This window comes from Hyperoodon ampullatus (assembly GCF_949752795.1).
Source record: "Hyperoodon ampullatus genome assembly, chromosome: 8".
Classification (NCBI taxonomy): domain Eukaryota; kingdom Metazoa; phylum Chordata; class Mammalia; order Artiodactyla; family Ziphiidae; genus Hyperoodon; species Hyperoodon ampullatus.
In genome coordinates, this window is record NC_136921.1 from 77,563,578 (window position 1) to 77,586,955 (window position 23,378).

Here is a 23,378-nt window from a genome sequence, read left to right on the forward strand (position 1 = left end):
TGCTCATCTGGCCTGGGCGTATCCTATAATGGTATATGGGTCAGGATGAAACCTGAAGGCTGTAATTATAGTAAACAGTGATGCAGAACCAGCAGCAGCCGCAGTCTTAAACAGTAGCATAATTTGCGTGTCTTCAGGAAGACAGTAGATATCTAACAGTAATTTATTTCTATCTTTTCAACTGCTAGGTTGTGCCCCAACTGGTGATATTTTATGGGACTTTTTAAAAGAAAGGACAAACATTATAAGAGACTTTAGTTGGAGTCCTGAATTTATGTACTATTTGTTGAGGGTAAAAAATATTTTGTAATGTGTTTCTAGGATATATATATATATATATATATATATATATATATATATATATATATATATATATACATTTAAACATAGTGGTTTTTAAAAATAATTTTTAAGAAATTACTTTTTCTGTCGTTTGTAATTAATATGTCCATATTGCCATGTAATTGATGAATTGCTGTCATCCTTTCCTGCTTATTTACTCATTTATTTAACAAACACTTTTGGTCTATTGTGTGCCAGGTGCAATGCATATAGAACAACAACAAAAGTCTTAGGGAATTCCCTGGCAGTCCAGTGGCTAGGACTGTGCTTTCACTGTCGAGGGCCCGAGTTCAATCCCTGATTGAGGAACTAAGATCCCACAAGCCACACCAAAAACAAGAAAAAAAGAAAAAGAAAAAAACACCTTAGATCTTGCTTTTAACAACCTCACCTCTAATGCGGGATTTAGATAAGTAAACAAAGTTGTAAGTACTGTATAATGAATTCTGTGATACAGGTGTGCACTAGGAACTGTGGGCATTCCTAGGGTTGTCTTTTGCCTGCTGCTTCCAAAATTTTAAGGTGAATATATATCACCAGGGATCTTGTTGAAATGTAGATTCAGTACACCTTAGGAATAGAGTCTCAGGTCTTGTATTTAATCATTACCTTAACTCTAGCCAGAGGTAGTTGGAATTAAATGTTCAATCATGATAATATAAATAATACTGGCCTGGTTAATTCTTGTTTGATATAGTTTAAGTGGTCTTTGTAGCTCTCTTTTATTTAAAATATACTAAAAGTAAATAGAAGAAGATAAAAATGGCTTTCACCTAGTTCATCTCTGTTAACATTAATAAAATAAAACTAACTGCTAATATTTAAAATTCAAAAATCATAGAAAGGTAAAAAAGCAAGAACATTGCTCTACTCTTGTTCATAGTACTTCTCCTCAAAGGTAATCACTATTAATTGCTTCTTGTACATCTTTTCATATAAATTTTAATGCCTAGATATGCATGTAAATGTATGCCCTTTTTATATTACATAAGAGGTATTATATACTGCATTCATGCCTTGCTTTTTTCACTTAATATATTTGGATCATTTTCCATATTATCAATACAGATTACTCAATCTTTTTAATCTCTTTAATGACTGCATCACATTTAGTTATGGATGAACTTTCATTTATTTAGCCAGTCTTGATAGAGATTTAGGTTGCTTTGTTTTTTTTTTGCTGTAAACATTGCTGCAATAATCATTTACACATATATTTTGGGATTATTTTGTAGATATTCATGTAGGGTGAGTTTTTAGCAGTGGAATTTATGTGTCAAAGAGAGCAGACTTTTTTTTTTACTTTTATAGATATTGCAAAATTGCCTTCATAAAATGTTTTGGTAATTTATGCTTCCCTCAGCAATGTATGAAAATGCTTATTTCCCCCAAACCTTTGCCACACAAAATCATCAAACTTGTAAAAATTTTGGCTAATTTTATAGATGCAAAATAAATCTCAGTGTTTTAATTTGTATTTCTCTAATTATTAGTGAGATTGAACATTTTTTCATATGTTTTTATTTTTTTCCTGAGAACTAACTGTTCATTTCCTTTATCTGTTTTATTTCAAGTCATCCATTTTTTTACTTGTGTTTTTTAATGCCTTAAACTGGTGGCATGTTATTCTGTGTGAATTACCTTTTTTAATGAAAAAACTACATAAATTAAATTATTTCTGATGCTATTATAATATTTTAAATATAGAACTAAGTTTGAAACAGTTTTTATATGACCTGGCAAATTTTGAGATTAAGAACCATCTACCTAATTTTTTTCTTCCAACTGCATCATAAAACTAAATATTCTTTTCAAGGACATAATATGTGTGCTCATCTTCTTTGATGACAGAAAAACAATATATGATAATATTCTCCACCAATTAGTGTTATACATTTTGCTCTTTCATGATTAAAGAGTTGTTGATAAGGAATTTGAAGTGCAAACCTCCCTGTTTAAGGCTAGAGGCATCTGTCTTCAGCTGGTTCTAAGAAACAGGTGTTCCTGGCTGACTTGAAGGAAGGAGATCTGGTGGTTATGATGACTATACAGCTCTGGTTAGAATCTCTTTAATCAATTGCTGAGAAGTACTTTTTGGAAGCATTTCTTTTATATTTCTTTCTTCACTCTCATCCCTCAGAATAGAGCTGAGAAGTAAGATTGGAATATGCGTTTTGACAGGAGTAACTCCCTTATTATTAAAATGGTTGGTGATTTTTCACCTTCCAGATCAAATGGTGATCTATTCCTTTTAAGCAGTAACTTTCTTGTAACTTTCCCACTCTCATCAAGCTGGGAGATAGCAGAGCAATGCTAGAATCTAACTCTTCTCTTGTCACAGTTGAGCAGGTAGGATTTTATCATACTCTAATGGAGTAACTGGAACAACATGTTTATTCTAAGCCATCAAAATATGTTGCTGTTTATTTATAAAGAATGAGAGAGGTGACCCAGTTACTTATTAATATTCTCTGATGTTGTTAGATAGGACCTGTGTTCTTAGCCCTGCTTCTGGAACCTTATGCACAGTGCAGGTATTTGAGGTTTGGGAGACATCTGATGAACAATCAAAATAGTAACAGACATTGAAGAGGAGAGTAGATGAATTTTGGCTGAGACACAACACGTCAGGGAAGAACAGAACGTGTTTACTGAGGACTTAGAAATGGAGTAGGTTTTAAAGTGGTAGAAGTAATTTTGTTCTTGATGCCCTAGTTCATCTAACAAAACTAAATTTAGTTAATTCATGACTCCATCTGATTTTTCAAATGCAATTTAATTCTAATAAGTCATTACCATAACCATTTGAAGTACTTCTTTCTTTGATTAGTATTCCAGGGGGATTAATAATTTTCTACCCTAATAGTAGAAATAAAAAGGATATTTTATCAGCACATTGCACCTGCCACATATCACATCTTGAATAATTCATGCCCACTGTTGTTGCCAAGTAAAACTTAAGCAAAGTTTTAGGTTTTGAAGCTAAATTTTTGAATAATAATTATTTAATAAATGTTTGTGAAAACCAGCTGTTCACTTTTAAAAAACCCTAGAGGAAGCCATCTGACAGAGCTAATGAAATCAACACAATTACAATGTCCTGCTTATAAATAACATATAATGTTATTAATAGAAAAACACCCAAAGATACCACAGCTGTGCAGTTGTGGAGACAACATGCTTGACTCACTGTGGTTGCCCTTTAAAAATGTTTCCCACAAATGAGCTCAGCAGAGGCAAAGAAAGGGATAGCATTTAGGCCTCTGATACATACATGGTAATGTGGAAAAATATTATTACATCAAAACAATTTTATTGATGATGTGAAGGTATTTGATATTTAAAATTGGTAAAGGGTCAAGTCATCAGGATTTTTCAGTGCAATGTGAGGTGTGAAAATAATTTGAATTAAGAACAGCTAATGTCAATAAACTCTAAGTTTCGATATATTTTAATACCCCTTTCCTCTTGAAATAGGTACTTTATGATTACATATGTTAATCTCCAGCCCCTACTCTAACCATGTTCCCCCTTCACCTTCCATATCCTTAACTCTACCCAAAAAGGATGTTTTCTCTTGAGAATTCATGACTTCCCCCAAGACGATCATTTTGGATGATATGGTAACTCCTTTACTCCCTTTTTGGGTAGAATCAGAGAATAAAAATTATTAGAAAAGTTAAACTAAATTAGTGAGAATAAAATAAACAGAAAGAGTTAAATTCTATAGAAATCATCTATCTCTAATTTGCAGAAGAATTTTATTTTGTAGATTTCTAATATGAGTATTGTAGAGGAGATTATCATCAACTTAATCCTCAAAGAATTCAGGAGACACCTATTTTATGTTGTTGCTGCTTAGTAGAAAGAGATTCCAGTGTGTTAATTATGCATGAAAACAGACACAGACATACTGAAGGAAATGAAAATAATCTCAACAGAGTTTAAATCCACCCCTCCCCCATAGAAAATGTCATGCAGTTGGCCTACAATTTCTTTTTTTTTCATTGTCCGTCACATCTCATTCATGCCTGTGAGACTCTTGTTTGCTTTGGTTTGCTATTCAAACAAATGTTAGCTGAGTTTATTTGAAAACTGGAATAAATTGCAGCACTTTAGGTCATTAACTGCAACCAGGCATTTTGTAACTGACAGTATATTCAGTGACTACAAATCTTAAAACAGGATTTGGTGTGTTCTTAGACCTGCTAATTTCTATCTTTGGAGTATGAAATGGAATGAAAAACAGAAAAGAGAGATATACTTATGTATCTTTAAAATATATTCATTTAAATATCTTTTAAAGCTTTTGGCATCATTCTGGAGTTGGCATAAAACACTGAATCTTGAAATGTTTAGTAACTTGATATTTGTAACTTGTGGGTTCCTTTTTATGGAAAGTATCTTATGTTTCCTCCTGTAATACTCATAAAACCTATGCTTATATCAAACCATCCATGCATATAACTTATATTTGGCCATCCAAACTGCTTGGAACTCACAAGAGTCTCCATTCTTGGTCTAAAAGATCAAACCCCCAGTTTGAAAGAAATTATTCTAAAGGAAGGAGTTTTTGTTTTTAAAATGTCTTCTCAGATAGACATGTAGTTCAATGGAACAGAATAGAGAACTAAGAAAAACTAACCCAAGTACAGCTAACTGATTTTTGACAAAGGTGAAGGAAGAATTGTCTTTTCAACAAATGGTACTGAAACAATTAGAGATCTACATAGAGGTAAAAAATATTAACTTCAATCTAAACTTCACAGTTATACAAAAATTAATTCAAAATTAATCATAAATCTAAATGTAAAACATAAAGCTATACAAATGTTAGAGAAAGCATAAGAGAAAATCTTCAGGACCTAGGGCTAGAAGATGAGTTTTAGGTATACCAAAAGCACAATCTTTTGCATAAAAGAAGAAAAGAAAATATTCTTAAATTGGACTTCACCAGAATTAAAAACTTTTTGCTGTGAAAAATCCTGTTAGAGGATGAAGACAAACTACAGACAGGGAGAAAATATTCGGAAACCATATATTTGACAAAAATATTATATCTAGAATATGTAAAGAACTCTAAATGTTCAACAGTATGAAAACAAATCAATTGGAAAAATGGGCAAAAAAACAGGCCTTTCAAAGAAGAGATACACATGGCACATAAACACATAAAATGGTGTTCAACATTAGTCATTAGGGAAATGTAAATTAAAACCACTATGAGATATCACTGCACACCTAATAGAATAAAGTAAAAAAAAAAAGTCATAATAGCAAATGCTGGTGAAGATATAGAGACACTGGATCTCTCAGCTATTGCTGGTGTGAATGTAAAATGGTAGCACTGCTCTAGAAAACAGTTTGATAGTTTCTTATAAAACTAAACATGCATTAGTAAATATGACTCAGCAATCACAGTCTTGGGCATTTATCCTAGAGAAATGAAAACTTATGTTCACACAAAACCTCTACATGAATGTTCATAGCAGCTTCATTTGTAATCCCAAAAACCTATAAACAACTCAAATATCCTTCAGTGGGTGAATGGTTAAATAAACTTTTGTACATCCATACAGTGGAATACTTTTCAACAATAAAAAGGAACAAACTATTGATATATACAACAAGTTGGATGGATCTCAAGGGCATTGTGTTTTAGTGAAAAAATATCTATCTCAAAAAGTTGCAAACTATATGATTCCATTTACATAACATCCTCAAAATGACAAAACTATAATGATGAAGAACAGATTAATGATTACCAGGGGAAAGAAACAGGGTGAAGATTGGGAATATAAAGGAAGCTCATTCGTGGTGATGGACATGAATCTTGAACACGAATTTTGTATCTTGATTATGCTGGTGGTTTTTACACACACACAAACACACGTACACCCCCCCCCATATTTTCTTAAGATTATTAATCTAAATATTCCCTTTCAAAGGAACCAAGATAAAATGATGTAGATGCTTCGTTACTTATTTAATTATTTTCACTGTTATCTGGAAGTAAAATTTAACTATAAATTCCCTTAGAAGAAGGGGTTGGATCATTTTGCATAGATCAAAAAGCCAATGGATATTTAAAAATGAATTTATTATTAGTGTTATTATAACTTACAAACAATATTATTGTATGGGTCAGTCTATAGATTTATACTTAAGTAATTAAGAAACGATATGGGTTTTTAGTAATGTATCAACACTCTTTTCAGGATTTCTTGAGTGAAAATTTTAAATACAACATTTTAGTAACAATTCTATATAGAAAGATGACAGAAAGTACCAGAGCTCCAGAAATGAGAAATCTATAGTCCCCCAAACAAAATTACACCCTTTTATGACCCTAATTCTTCTTTACTACACAACAGACTGGAAACTAGATTTCAAATCTAACAAGGTTCTTCAGTCAAAATAACACCAGCATAAGTGATGCTGTAAAGACTCCCTTCTTTTATTCTTTTTGTCTGAAAAACCGTGTCATATGTGAGTAGTATATAAGGTGACAGAAGATTTAATAAAAGTTGTATCCACTCTCTTGGTACACCTTCTGTGGATAACAAAAGATGAGAGGGAGAGAACACAGAACATTTTTCAACTTGAGATTTGTTCCAGACAAGAACGAAAATTAAATGTTAAATCCGTTGTTTTCACTATAGGCTTTAACATAAGATATCTTAGCTAAAAAAGTCCATAAATCCAACTGAAGTAATTGTATTATGGTAGAAAATGGGCACAGACTCTGGAGAAAAATAAGAACAGTTGGAGTTGATCTGGTTTGACAAGGTTAGTGACTAGGTGATCCTGGAGAAGTTTTGAATGTGTTGACTTTGTCTCATCATTTTACAGATGAGAAAATTGTGGCCCAGAGAAGTTGAAAGACTTTCCCTTGGTCACACAGCAATTTAGATATAGAGTAGGGCCCAAAACCTAGATTTCTTTTTATTCCCAACTAGTCCAATACACTTTCCACAGTACTATCCCATTTCAAAATGTCTGTCAAGAGGTTGATCCTTGGAGATATTGACATTCACAATGTTACCATGTCTTTACTTTTATACCTGGCAAGAAATACTAGATTATTATATTTATCAAAAGTATATTCACTCTCACCATTAATTCTAATTAGGAACTTGATGCTGGTATGAATTGCTAAAATTTGTATCAGTTAGGATAAGCTAAATTATGCTAGAAAAAATATCCTGTAATTTCAAAAGCTTAAAATCACAAAGGTTTATTTATGTTTCATGATACATGTCCATCATGAATCAGTGGAGACTCTGCACCACTGCACTAGTCGTTATTCAGAGACTCTGGATGATAGAACCGCCTACATCTTGAACATAGCTGGTGGCCACAGAGAGAAAAAGAGCTCCAGAGGGTCTCATCCTAGCAATGAAAAACTCCAGTCTGGTAGTGGCACAGATAATTTCTGCTCACAATTCTTTGTCAACGGTGGCCTCACCCAGTTCAGAGAAAGCCAGGTAGTGATATCCTACTCCTTACTAAGAAGAGAGGGAGAACTAGTTATAGTTGGTGAGCAGTATTAATGACCATCCCATGATCTGTGATGCATTATGGCCCTGTAAAGGGGTGAAAATCGTTAAGATTCACTAATATGAAAAAATTCCCTACTGTGTAGACAAAAAGTCTCTATAAAGTTGTCACCATTTGAAGAGATACTGTCAGTGATTTGTGCTTAAATATAAGTTTTTTCAACCTTCAAGCATTCTCTAAACTTATGATAGGCATAAATATATGCCTGTAAATTTTTGGCAGGCATAACTGTTCTTCCCTACTAGTTTCCTTTTTACTTTCTGACGTTTTCGTCCTTGAACTCTGAGGACAGATCCATAGCTGTCTTTATCTTTCTTGGAACTCTACACACTAATCTTTCTGACTAGCCCTTTTGGTTAGTTTTTTTAGCTGGCCGATGCACTGGTTCTTAACTATACAAGATGTCCTCTGTCAGAGTTGGAGTTGGATCATTTGATTACACAAAACAGCGATAAAATATCTTATAGATAGGAAGTTTGAGTGATATTGCATGGAGAGAGGAAGTTAGTGCAAAAGTGACAAGGAGAGAAAAAATGAAGAAAATGGTGGGGGATGGAGAGAGGAGAGGCATTTAGGCTAGGCTTCATTAGAAATGGTAGAATTAATTTGGTTATCTACTAAGATTAAAAAGCAAGTCCCTAAAAGAATAAGAGATTTAGTGCTAGTGCCAGAGCAGTAAAATCATCGATTTCTCTTTATCCCTTCCATTTATCTTAGTGAGAAACAATCTCAGATATTACTACTCATTTCACTCCAAGAAGGCAGTGGTCTCCCATTTGGCACCGTGTTATCAAGGTTCTTCTATTCTCTGGCCCTGGCAGGAACACTCAGGGAATGGGGGCTGAGCTCAGTTCTCATAGATTTAGTCCCTAGGAAGTGACTACAATCACTAGATTTCATTCAAACAGGCCTAATAAGTATTTTTCCTACAGCATAGTCCCCCAATTATACTAGCTTCCCTAAAAATCAAAGGGCAAAGTTGTCAAGAGATTCAAATATTGTTTTAAGACCTCCCACTAAAAGAAAAATGAGTAGTATTTCATTTTCTTTTGCATTTTTTCAACCACCGTTATCTTTCCATGAAGTATACTCTCTTTATTAGTTCTACAACAGATTCCCTGTGACCACTGACTAAACATTTATATTGATATATTTTTTCAGTGCTAGAAAGATTAATTTAAAAAACTGAGTTTTTGTTTGTTTTAAACATATCTTTCAATGACAGAAAGAATGTTTGTTAAATGGAATTAAAATGAAATAAACCAGATGACTTGGGCTGGGTTTTACTTACTTCTGAAATCCTTGAAACCAAGAAGTAATGTGAATAGCTTTATACTTCTACCTTTTATTGTTGGAATAAAGGTTCATTCATCTACAATGTAATATTCAATGTGCTGATAATAATATTTATTTGTAACTTGGGAAAAATTCAAAATTAGGTTATTTAATGCCTGAAGGGAGATCTCTTAAAGTGAATGCAATGCATGTTTTATGGAAATATTTGTGCCATAAATATCAGTGTCTTTATGGTAGTAAAATCATTTGTTTTATGCTTATGGCTAAAATTCACCCCCTTTCTTTTTTTTTTCATCTTGGAATGGCCCTCTTTTAATGTGCTTTGTTTTAAGAATAATTTTATAGCAGGGTAATGGTTAAATAAAATCATGTTACAAATTTAAAAAAATTATAATAATATTTATTTGTATAGGTGGTTGAAGTTTGAAGAAGATGTGGAAGATGGAGGGGAAAGGTGGAGCAAGCCTTATGTGGCTACTCTTTCACTGCACAGCTTGTTTGAGTTGAGAAGTTGCATTCTGAATGGAACTGTGTTACTGGACATGCATGCCAACACTTTAGAAGAAATTGCAGGTACATCCTTTTTTCTCCTTAGACTATTTCACACTTATGGGTACAGCTGATTTCTGTAATTCCCTTTTTCTTATAATTCTATACACGTGTGACTTTTAGGAAATTAATTCTCATGATCAGTGTATGAGACCTCAAAAATAACTTTGTTTTACCACCTCATTTAAGATAAAAGAAGTCGAATCTCAAAGAAATATGGTCTAACATGCCAGTGGCAAGTCTAGAACAAGACCCTATATACCTTGGTTTCCATTTGGCATATATCGTTTTTTACCATCATATGTAATTAGACTGTCACCATTAGAAAATTGAAGGAAAAATCCATAAAGCTAGAGATTGATTTTTTTCAATATTCAAATACATGAAATAGCCAAATGAAAAAGTTTCAGTAATTAGGAAAAATGTTAGCTTAGAATAGAACAGAAAGGTATGGCCATTTATTTTAAACTGAATTAAAAATATTGAATTCCAGAGGAAGCCAAGTGATGCAGTTTAGATTAGTTTATAATTGAAACTATGGCTCGCATCTGGGATGAATGATTTGTACTAGAAGTCTATTATGGCTATATCACACAAGCAGTTATATTTAGGAAGCATCTTACTGTTACTCTGCAAATAAGAGCAAAGAACTCCTATATCATTTCAGCTGGAAGACAAACATTTTAGTAAAAACAAAATAATACAAAAAAACACAGAAATTAATTTTGAAAGAGTATAAATGAAATGGTTAATGGAGGTTTTTAAAAATAAAAACAAAGCTAGGACTCAGGCAGTTTTAAAAATTCCTAGTTCAGAAAAAAATAAAAGCAGTTCCATGTGGAATTTATTTGTGGAGTAGAAAGACTTCAGAGAAACTTCAGTGTCTTAATTATATTGTAGAGATGGGAAAAAAACCCAAAACACTCTGTGTGTTTTTGGATCACATAAATGAGAAAATATTGTATTAGAAAAATAATGTATCTAATTTAATCTTCAGAATAACCTCATAAAGTAAGTGCATTCCCATATTTCAATAAGAAAATAGAAATTCTGAAACTTTCATGGTTCAAGTTCCATTTAAGGGCCTCTGACTTTAAGCTCCATGTTCCTTCTATTACACTACAACTACTGTCTGAAGAAAGAGATGGCTTGAAATGTTTGTTGTTAATTCCTTTAAAATTATTTATTTGGTTGTTGGTGCTGATAGGCATACATACATTGCAATATGTGTGAAAAAAAAGTAAGCATGGAGAGAAATTTTGGCTCACAATATTAAGCACAAACAAAAATACACACACACAAAAAACAGGAAAGATGAGCTTTCCTCCCCTCAGTTTCATACAACACCTATAAAGAGATTACACTTTAAAATACAGAACTAGAGCCTAAACGACGATATAAAGTTAAATCCAGTATACTTTTTGGAAGAACACAGGATACAGTAACAGGTCACACTAAATCAAGACTTAAAGAAATGACTAACATGGAAATTAGCAAACTTCCTGAGAACGCTGGTATAGTAGCCATCAAATTCAATTTCCTATCTTTACATTATGGGGTATTGCTGATACCCAATAAAAATTTTTATGTTTTAATTATGAATGAAATGGCTGGGTTTTTCCTAGTACTTTGCAGTTTAGGAAGCTCTTTTTAGTAATTCTACAACTATCTTTTTGATATTCAAAACAAACTTGGGCTTAGTATTATTATTGTTATCCTTCATAAATAAAGTGACTCAGAAGGTTAAAGGTCTTGCCCAAAATAAGGAATTTATTTCTGCTACTTATGTCAGTGATGGCATTACCTTTGAAAATGGATTAATTCAAATGAGTTTTGGATTGGCTGTATGTAATGAAGCTGTCAAATTCCTCAACCAGGCAAAATTAGCCTCAGAAAATTCTCTTCATAGTTTTACCAGGCTTTAAATTTCTTAAAACATGTAATTTCTAATGCTTTCTTTAGGAATTTATTTCTACCAGAAAATATTCTCCTGTTATAATTTGACTAAAACTCTGTTGTTTACCACCTTAGCTTGGTTTTGTTGTCTAAACTTATACTTCCTTTCCCTAAACCTGCCCTCTTCCCCAAGCTCAACTCTGTAGAATATGTAAAGGTTGTTATATTTTCTAAGTCTATTCTTACAAATGAAAGTAGTTCAGTGGAAGTCTCAATATCCCAAATAGGTTTTTAGTATTCTTTCTTCTCTTCTAATTAGTCTGTATTTTTCTGCCTCCAAAGTAGACCAACTTTTTTAATGTCCCATTTTCAGTGTACAACAGTATAAACTGCCGTTCAGAAAAGGTCAGTAGTTTAGAGTTAACACCACGTAGAAAAATAGGATTACAAGTACCTGTGTTGATCGTTGTTTCCTTAGGTTCCTTTTCAATCATTAATGAGAAGAGATTCTCTCTCTTTGAGTAATTTTAATTTGGTGTATTTAATCCAAAAGTATTTATTTCTGCCCTCAATAAAATCTCATTAATACATTTTCTCTGATAGCTTGTAATTATTTTTATTGTTTACTTATTGATATTTTTACTTTGTGACAATTTAGCTGTGTAGTAAATGTTTTACATTTTGAAGACTTCTAACTTTGTATTTTCACATCCATTACTATATTTTATTATCACAGAAACCTTATGAGATAGGGAGGAGACTATTTCCTCCATTTTATAAACAGATAAATAGAAAGTGATACATTACAGTAACACTTGCAGAAATGGGAATAATTTCTTTTGATTAATCTATAATCATAAATTTTGTTTTATTCTATTTCATGATAATTTGGGACCATAGTGATTAACTTTAAGATTTGGAACTTTTTCTTCACCTCTTATTTATCATACTTTTCTATATGTTAGGCAGTTGCTAATGTATTAGTCACTAGTTTCTGTTTTGCAAAAGCTAGATATAATAGTTTATCTTTAAGGGCTCTAAGCCCTAGTACTTCGCAAATGCACAGGCTCTGCATCTTAATGTTTTCTAGACATTTCCTAGTAGAGGAATATGACCCAGATATTGTTTTAGAATGGTCAAGGATTTTTATATCAATGTTCTGATATGTTTTTAATCGACTCAAATAATTCTTTAAAGAGGTTTTTGTAGACTTAGCAGGAGAAAATCCCATTTGTATCTGGCAGGTCTGTCAAGAATTTCTGGTGTAATTAAAGTAGGATTTTCTTTTGGATAAAGTTAATTTAAAAGTGTCTATTTCCCAATGCTTTAAGGAACTCAGAATAAATTTAAACTTCTTCCTTCAAAATATTACTTAACTCTTCAAATCCAAAATTCTCCAGATATATTTCCTTATCCTGATTTATTCTGATATGGAGATTAATTGTATTAAAAATGCTTCTCAATTATATTCACATAAATTATAGGAAATTTTACGGTTTATGTTAATCTCTTTTAAATTCAGCACTGTAAAGATTAATAATGGAAATATTACCTCTGTAGTGTGTCTACTTTAACCTATTGCTGTCAATGAGGGTAAGATATTAAAACCAAACCAAAGTTAGTACCATGGACAGATTAACAATCATAGTTCTCAACTCATTAAAACAACTCTTGCTGTTTAAAATCTTTCATCAAAGGAAAAATCCATAGTTTGCTCCACTGAATATAATCTGCAGATTTGGGAGTATGTTAATAGCCATATATATATTTTTTAATGCCTATGCTATTACCATTCTTGGTCTGGAAAGTAAGTTTTCTTATGGTAGTTTACATTTTTATTACATACACTCCTGTTAGTAGTGTCAACCAAACTGTAAAATTTAGAACCCCCTATTGCCCACTTCTCCCCCAGCATCTTTGAAGACAATGGATTTTTAAGACAAAGCAATTATATGATCATCTTTAAAGAGGCAGAGATTTATATAGAGTCTGTAAAATCTCATGGTCTCTAGAGGCTTTCATTCAATAGTCAAATGGATTGATCATGATAAAATAATTGCCTGATTAAGATGAAAAGTATTTTTTCACTTTCTGAGGTTTTTCTACACAAATGCTGCTAGTTTTCCTGGAGCCTGTTTAGTGCTAGAAGACTGGGACCGATTTATCCCTTTTCTTCTTGCTTTTTCTCTTATCATCCAGATCCTGGCATTGAGGTTTGGCAGGCTGGACTGTATTATTTAGGCATCATAGCCTGCTGAGATTGTTGGTCTTGACTCTGGGCCTAAAGCCATTATGGCCCATTATCCTTTCTTACGTTATCTCTGAAAAACTTTGAAGCTAGTGACTTATTTTTCATAGTGCTTAGGCCTGGAAAGATTGTGCTTTGATAAGAATGAAAAACTGTAACCATGTGCATGTTTTATTGCATGATTAATTTTTATTCTGATTAGAATATTGAACTGGGGATACATATCATGGTTTACAGATGAAACTGCTGTATGATGATATCCTTTTGGTGTCTGAATAATCTACTTTACAACTCCTATTATGAAGGATAGAATGCATATTTTATATACATTTTTCCATCTTAGCAAGGTTGCAGTGTAAAGTCATGTATGTTGACAATTTATCATTTCCTTTAGTTCAAATTAATCCAAGGGTTTTATAACTACTGATCTCAAAAAAACTGAGATATAAGTTTCAATATTCTATGCTATCATACATTTTCAGAACTGGAAGAGACTTTGGAAGTAATTATAGTGGACATTATGGCTGATTCCCAGACATGCATTCTACCTCTTTCCATTGTAAACAGCCAAGTGATAGAACAAAGTTGGCAAATTATGCTCTATATGCAAATATGGCCACTGCCTGATTTTGTTAGGCATGTGAGCTAAGAATGGTTATTATATTTTATATGACTGAAAAATAATAAAAAGAAAATCAATATTTTGCAACATGAAAATTATATGAAATTCAAATTTTAGTATCCATAAAAAAGTTTTATTGAAACACAATTATGGTAATTTGTGTACGTGTTGTCTATGGCTACTTTCATGCTATAAAAATGGAGTTGAGTAGTTGTGACAGAGAGATTGTGACAGAGGCCTGCAAAGCCTAAAATATTTATTATCTGGCCCATTACAGAAAAGGTTTGTCTACCTCTGGTTTAGGGAAATGACTCCACAGTGAAGGGCAGTTCTTGATTAGTCTAAGCCAACTGGGGATCCCATCTTCTTTGTCAGTGATTGGCTCAGCATAGACAGGACTATGTCAGTTGAGCTTAGAATTGTTCCTGGGTAGAGGGAAAAGGACTTTTCTTTTAAGAAAAAGTCACAAAAAGGCAAAGAATCTCTGATATGAACAAGATGTGTATCTCCTTGTTGCTGCTGGCAGCCACCTTATGACCATAAGGAAAATAGCCTGAGGTTAAAGCTCACACCTCGAGGAGGGGGAAGCTGACAAAATCACAGAGAAATGGAGTTAAATCCAACCTAACTTTGATTTTTCTGTTATGTAAGCCAGTGAAATTTATTGTTTTAGATAGTTTGATTTGGATTTTCTGTTATTGATAAATCCAACTTTGCCTCTGCTTGATATACTATTATAAAATACAGATAAATGATTTAAAACCAGCAAAAAGTTTAAACCATGAACCCATAACCTACTTAAAGGAAATTGGAAAGAAAATCTTGTACTGGGAAATATTTACTGAGGGCCTCAATATTCCAATCAGTGCATTAGGTGCCTTATGTCCTGGCAACAATGCTCTTATGAGATAGCTATTACCTCTGTCTTAGAAATAAGGACACTGCGACTATTCAACTTTACAAGGCCACACAGCTGGAATGTGGGACAGTGATCCAAGTCTGTTTCCCCAGTCATTTCCTTTTCACACTGAAGGAAAACATTGTTTGGAAAGGAGGATTCTGCTAATTTTCAAATCTTCAGTGTACTCAGTGGGGCAGCGGGAGGCAATGCATTGTAATCTGCTTTACATAAGGAGTTAGCACCTCAGAAAATAAAATAGAGTTAATATTTGATCATATGAAAGCAGATTAATTACATTGAGGTTTATTGAGGTGATCTTTGTATTACCAAGAACTCACCTACTCATTTTATATGCATTTCTGACACATATGGTAAATATCAATCTGCTTAGTTATAGCCTTCTGAAATCTCACCTTTTATTCTTTGTTTTATGGGTATAGAAGGTTTTCTAAAATATAAACACATTATCAAGGAAGGTTTGAGAGGACTGACTTTATATTAATGTGAAAGAATTGTTTACTCTCCAAATGCAACCAGCTAGGTAGTTGCCTAAGCCACCTTGCATCAGATTTTAACCGATGGACTTAAGGAAGAAACATGGAAATTATTCTCTACTAGAAAAAGGGAGGAAAACCATATTAAAATATATGTATGAGACTTTTTAATTTTAAACATTCTAATTATATTTATATTACTCCTGATACTATTCCCTCTCGTCAGTGTGAATAATGGAGAACATAAAGCACTTTGTTCTCGATACAACTATTCCAGTTTGAAAAATAAAACTCCATAACATCATTACATATTTAAAAATGAATGGTTTATTCCCCCAAATCTTTCTTGTGTAGCATTTCTACAAAGAAAGACAAACTTCTGTTTCTAAGACCATAATTAGAGATTTTTTAAAGGAATTCATTCCTATTTTAAGAGGAATAATATTATCTAGGGTATGCATATTTGGACTCAGTGGTTCACTACTGGAACATTACAGGAAAGCTGTGCTCATTTTCTTTCTGCCTTCACTCTTCAGATATGGTCCTTGATCAACAAGTGAGCTCAGGTCAGCTTAATGATGATGTACGCCACAGGGTCCATGAGGCACTGATGAAACAGCATCACCACCAGAATCAGAAAAAACTCACCAATAGGATTCCCATTGTTCGTTCCTTTGCTGATATTGGCAAGAAACAATCAGAACCAAATTCCATGGATAAAAATGGTAAATATTCCTTTATGGTGCTCTTATCGTTTATTATAGTTGTCTGAAATATCAAAGTCCTTTAAAATATGTCTTACTTGAAAATGATCTATTGAAATTCAGATTGTGGTAGAATTGTTTCTTTTCATATTCATGTATTGTTTTATTATCAGGCACCAAATTGTAGAAGTTTTATTAACAAAGATTTAAAGTTTCCTGAAAGGCTCATGAAAGAAAGCAAAGGAAATTTTATCTAATAAGAAGTTATACACTCAAATGTAGCAAACATAAACTGAGTGTCAATTGCATCACAAATAAGGCTCTAGTCTTTGTCTCATAGCTTGAGAATGTAATGCAATGCTTTGACGTAAGGTCTTTTAGTTAAAATGAATAATGATCAACATTTAGTGACTGTGGAAAAAAAGATATTGGCTTCATGTTGCTCATGGTCAACAAATCCCTTTCTAGATTACAGCTGAAAAGAGCAGCTAGTGCATTACTTGTGTCTCTACATATATTAAGCCTGATTTCTAGTTCATGGGCTCATTGCTCTTTGCAGTACTACATCATCAATGTCCATGGAGCCACCACACTTACCATCTTGGCTCACCAACATAGATGAGCCATAATGGTTGATAGTAAACAACCATTGATAGGAATTGACAGAAAACAACCATTGTTTTCTAGCAGTCATTCATGACTTACTTCTTGGCAATCATGAAGCAAAAACAGTGTTTCTGATTGTTTTATCCTTTCTTCTGTATTTTGTTCTCTCTTTGCATCCATTTGACCCTTCATCTTTTACATTAAGGAAGTTGCTTAGAAATCTCTTATCATTCATCCTTTCCATCAGTCTTGTGAAGGAAAATGAAGTTATCATGAGGATGATATGAATTGGTTAAACTTCCACTAGCTATAAAAGTTCCCAGTTTTAAAAGATACAAATTAATGAAAAGTAATTTCAAATGTTTTACTAGAAAGACTCCGATTTCCACAAATAGACTAAGCATGTGTATTGACAGCGTGGACTTTATGTAATTTCAGTCCTATTTTCAAAAGCTTCAGAGATGCTTTATATACAAATGCATGAAAATGAGGTTTTTTTCAGATTCTGCTTTATATGGGAATTTTTACCAGTTTTCATACTACTGAATCAAATATACACAAGTAGAAGAAATACTTTAATAATTCAATAAAGATGGTTAGATGTACTGTTGTCTCAGAACATAGAACTAGTTCTAAATGGCAAAATTATTTTTGAAATACTCATTTGATTTTTTAAAAAACCCTTCAATGACTGAATGTGTAAATCATTGTTATATTGAAGACTCTGTAGTTGTGCATATATTAAGTTCACTAAAAGTGTTATGAGTGCTTTATGGTATATACCAACTTGTATTTGTAGATCCCACGGATATTTTGAGGATTTATAACTTGCCTTGAATTACATCATATATTTAAAATATATTCATATTCTAAATCACAATTTGCCTTAAAATATGTTATATATGAAAATGATAAAATGAAGCTTTTATTTTCTGAAACTTATTATAAATATAGTACTTTTATTATGCTTACAATACTAGCATTTATTTGATATGATGATATTAAGAAAACAGATTAAGATATTTACTAATTTTTACTATGGACTTATGTCTATGTGATTCTAAAGACTTTATTAAAATATTCTCATTAACTAAATCTCTATGAATGCAAGCACATTTTATAAAAATAAACTTCTGCCTTTATTTCATTACCTTTACTGGAAATCAGACCATAAAATATATGTCTATGAGAATGTTATGTGTTTATTCAAAGAAGCAAGGATTTTCGGTTGTGAACTAGCTGTATATCTCAAATTTCACTGGGGATAACGTTTACTATCAAATGATTTTATTGCATTATGTTTTTGGAGGGAAGAGGGTACTGAATTCACTGGATGAATTATTTTTTGTAATGTCATGTAGACCTGGACACACTGCTTGTTACAGCTCTAAACTTTCGTTAAACATAAGAAGAGGTGACAGAATTATAGCTTTAAATCGTAAAGTCCACATATAGATACATATAGATACAGAGTTTTTCTTTTTTTTAAAATTTATTTATTTAATTTATTTTTGGCTGCACTGGGTCTTCGTTGCTGCGCGCGGGCTTTCTCTAGTTGTGGTGAGTGGGGGCTACTCTTCCTTGCGGTGCACGTGCTTCTCATTGCAGTGGCTTCTCCTGTTGCAGAGCACGGGCTCTAGGCGCGCGGGCCTCAGTAGTCGTGGCATGGGGCTCAGTAGTTGTGGCTTGCGGGCTCTAGAGCACAGGCTCAGTAGTTTTGGTGCACGGGCTTAGCTGCTGCACAGCATGTGGGATCTTCCCAGACCAGGGATTGAACCCGTGTACCCTGCATTGGCAGGCAGATTCTTAACCACTGCACTACCAGGGAAGTCCCCAGAGTTTTTCTGAGAGCCTACTTTTTGTCTTATTCAGGCAATTGCTTAGTTTTTCTGAAAACTAGAATATGAGTAGTTCTGAAGTGATTCTGTCACCATCTGTACAATCAGCCTTTATCTGAACACATACAGATCCTTTTGAGGCATACATTAGGGTAATAAAAACTTGGAAACATTTCTAATAAGAATCATATATCCAATTAAGTATTGTTGTAGAGTATGCTGTCAGAAGTGGTTTCCTAAGCCTAGGCTTATAACACCTCCTTGTGACTCTGTTTTGCTTCCTCACACACTTTGCATAATTATGTGTGTTAAGAATTCTGAAAATGTAAATAGACTTCACCAATTTAGAAATAAATCTCCTATCCAGAAGTGAAAAGAAGTGTGAAAGACGTTTATTACTAAGGTTCTCAATCTACTTATGAACTCTAACAACTGATAAACTCTAGATAAACAAACAAATCAAAATTCATAGCTGTAAATATAGATTTGACATTCTGCTTCAAAATATGCAGTAGAGATTTAATTTTTTTGTGCAGTAGTACAGACAGATACAGAAGAATTTCAATACATCCAAAATGGTAAAAATAATATTCTCATTATTAAAAAAAAACTCTTCAGTAGAGTATATCAGGCAAAAACTGACCTGTTTTTAAAATTAAGATTATAGGCTAGGAATTAAATAGAGTGAGTATCTTCTAGAGACTCGAAAACAGAAAACATTTTCCTTGCCAAGCATAAGGATGGAAATAAGCCCCCTCTTGTTTAATATACCTTTTACTTTAGAAATGAAACAATTGAAATTCCCTCAGAAAACAAACTGATGCTTATATACAGAACTCTAAAAGAGTCATATAGAATAAAGTTTCTACTTCCTTAGTTGACCTGTTCCTTGAACATGCTACCTTGGTAGTAGTCCCAAGGGTTAAACGTTCAGATATTTCAATCTGGAGACCAAATGGGGTTCTTTTCCATTTTATAGATTAGATTTACAAGATAGTGATTTTCTTGCTTCTCTCCTCCATCTGCACTATTTTGTTCATTACATTTTTAGTGATTTGTGATAATTTGTCAATCACTCCTCCAAATACGCTAGCTTAACTATTTTGTATAATTTTTTTCTTGGTGTACTGCACATTCTTTTAAGGGCTAAGATGCCGGGTGCTATGGATTCACCAGGCATTTTTAATGCCACCATGCTGTGTTTAACTTTCACGTTTCATTAAGCATCAAAACTGTGAGAATTAAGTGTCTGATTCTGATGTTTTAATAAAAAGTGATAGCTACATTTGGCAAAGAAACAGAAAAAAAATAATAGAAAAATCATATCTTCTTTAACATTAGAACTCTGAAAAGGATGTTGTGGAAACTACTTAAATATATCAAGAATATTTGAATAATTTCTTGAAACTAGAAGGACTTTCTAAAATAAAAATAAGACTTTTGTTTTTAATGATCTAGAAAGCAAAATATACCAGTATTTGTATTCATCATTTAGGTCATACATTCAATTGTATTTGAGACTTTGGCTTACAAGTCTACTCTAAAATATTATTATACTTTTGATAACCTTTACACTAAAAAAAATAACTTAAGACTCAGTTTCCTTAGGTGTAGGGTGTCTTCATTCCACTGTTTCCTTTACTAATAATTCTAACTCTATTTCTTTTCCTTCACATATCTTTTCTCTAACCTATTCTGAGTACTTTCCAGTTGTCCCTTTTATTTAGGATCTTCAAAGGAGTTACAGAGCAGGTCTCTGACTTACTTTCAAAACTATAGGTTACCGGAGAACATTTAGATTTGGAAGGATGGGATGACTTGACTCTTTAGGCCTGCATAGATTTTAACCCTTAAAGTAATGTACACTTCTGTATTGTGAATGATTTTTATTTATGGCTTTTGAAAATCAGTTTTATGGCTTAATAATTGCGTCTTTTTACATATGCGGTACATTTTTATTTTCAGATGTACAATGTTTTATGTGTGTTTAGATATTTATATCCTGTCTTATTTTTTAAATACTGTGGTCTCATAAATAAGGTATCAAGAGTTTAAAAAGTATTCCTTATAATGTTTTATCTTGAAGAAAAAAAGTTCAAATAATAATTCTTAGAATTACTTGAAAGAAAACGTTTTAAAACTCATGTAGATGATAGAATTAAACATTATATAATAAAGGTGTTTTCCATTGTTCCAAAAAAAAATCAGGATGACATTGTTGACACAGCTGGTGGGTCTGTTGAGAGACTGTATTGTTGCTACTGAGTTTTGGAATCTCAAGACTAAGTCATAACAGCAAAAATATTTCTAGTATGATGTGTTTAAATTTGTTATTTCTTATCTTACATTAATTATTTTCAGGCATACCAGTTTTTCTCCAACTTTAATTGTGTGCATACTTTCATGTTTTTGAAGTATAGCTGACCTAATCAACATTTTCTAAATATTTAGCCTTTCTTTCTTCTTGTTTTCTATTCCCATGAATAAATGTATTGTTACACATGTATGTAACTTTGTCATTCATTTTTATATTTCTTTATTTTGCTCTGTCTTGTGTCTGTCTCTAACAGGCTCATCTCATCTCTGTACCTCCCTCATCTCCTACCCTTTGGGTACTCTAAATGCGTTGAAGGTTTCTGAGGTAGTGTAAACCAGCTTGGTCTTTAGGTTAATAGTAATGTAGCTCCATGTCTTCATCCCAGTTTCCTTCTATTACACATGATTTTCAGTGGATTAAGCAGTAGCAAATACTGATATACTTCAGTGGTATCTTATTCTCCTATTGATTTGAATTTGGCTAAATAGAAATTTAAAAGCTGCTGTTTTATAATACTTATATATGTAATTTATTTAAAGAGGAAGAAAACTATAAGTAAGGACTTGAACTAATGTAATTTTAATACATTTTTTGAGAACATATTTATGGTTGTCTTTCAATACTGAGATGCTTTAACAATACTGACACTACTTAAAGTAGAAAACAGTAATTCTGACATAGTCTCATGCTCTCCCCACAACTTTATGATGAGGGAAATGACTCTGCCAGTTTCGCAGTGGACTCGGTGAAAAATTTTTTGTGTAACAAGCGGAAAAGCAGAGCTTCCATTTTCTAGTTAGAGGTTGCTTGAATTACTCTCAGTTTTCTCCTGTGCTTGCCCAAATCTTTTATGATTTGCCTTGGAAAAGTACATGGCCTATAATAACTTTTTATCTAACTTATATATGATTCCTACATGGAGGTCCAGAGGAAAAAATGAATTCATGACTCAAAGGAAAATTAACTCAAGCAGTTGCTGATATGAATACTATATAATATGCACTTTAATTGATAAGATGTATAACAAATATTGGAATTTTGCATTTAAGATGGTAAACTCTTTGAGTTTAAAAGGCTGGAAAAATTAAAATATATGGTAAATATATAAGGATGATGTTAGGTTTCTCAAATGTTTACATTCAAGTAGTCATGAACATGTCTCAATTAATAATAATAGTGTCCAATTTTCATTAGTTTTTGAATAATTTACCCTGAATATAATAAAGCTTTAAGTTAATAAATGTCTCTTTTTGGATAATCATCTTAATGTCTCAAAGTTATTTAGATATTAACAGATGTGATTAAAAATTGCAATGACATTTACTTATAGAATATATTAGTACGGACAGTGATGAGTGGGCATAGTGAAGGTAATATAAAGAAATAGGCAAAAATATGTATGTTCAAAAGCATTGTGGCATATTGATTAGAAAAATTATCATAAAAAATAGCATTCATAAAACTTCCACACATATATGGGAATTCTAAATCCTAACTATTTTGTCCTGGAGAGGGGAAATCCTAGCAAATTCTTTGTTATCCTTTTAAGACACATATTCACTTTCTGGCTGAATGTAAAGTCCTGTACCTGAAAATTGTCTTCTATGAACTAGTATTGTTTTAGATATCAATGAGAAAATAAGAGATGCCCTCTCAAAACCTAAATTTACTGATTCTTCTTATGTAATAGTATTTGAGTTAATGAAAGTCATTTAGAAATCTAAGCCCGTCACCTTCTTCTGAAAGGCAGTGATAACTGGACTAAACTAAAGAAATCAGTGTTTAGACAGAAAAAGATTATAGTTGATAACAGAATTATAAAAATTATTTAATTAATGAAATTTCCAATAGTTAGACTATAATTCATGCACAGGCTTTAGATGGATAGGTAGGTAGGTAGGTAGGTAGGTAGATGGAGCAAATAAAATTTTAAGCTTTGTTTAAAGGCTTCAAGTTATTCAAAATAACCCAAACCGAACCTCTCAGTTTAATTTTTAAATAATAA

At 32.4% G+C, this 23,378-nt stretch overlaps 1 protein-coding gene across 10 annotated transcripts in view; it reads left to right on the forward strand.

Annotated features, from left to right (window-relative positions):
- SLC4A10 (solute carrier family 4 member 10) overlaps window positions 1–23,378 on the forward strand; it is a gene marked incomplete at both ends in the record, with an annotated part of 305,510 nt that overhangs the window by 171,504 nt on the left and 110,628 nt on the right. For all 10 annotated transcript variants that reach the window (XM_079709598.1, XM_079709601.1, XM_079709599.1 and 7 more), the window contains 2 exons: window positions 9,611–9,771; window positions 16,445–16,633. In XM_079709598.1, coding sequence (XP_079565724.1) covers window positions 9,611–9,771; window positions 16,445–16,633 — 350 coding nt within the window. The remainder of the gene's footprint in view (window positions 1–9,610; window positions 9,772–16,444; window positions 16,634–23,378) is intronic.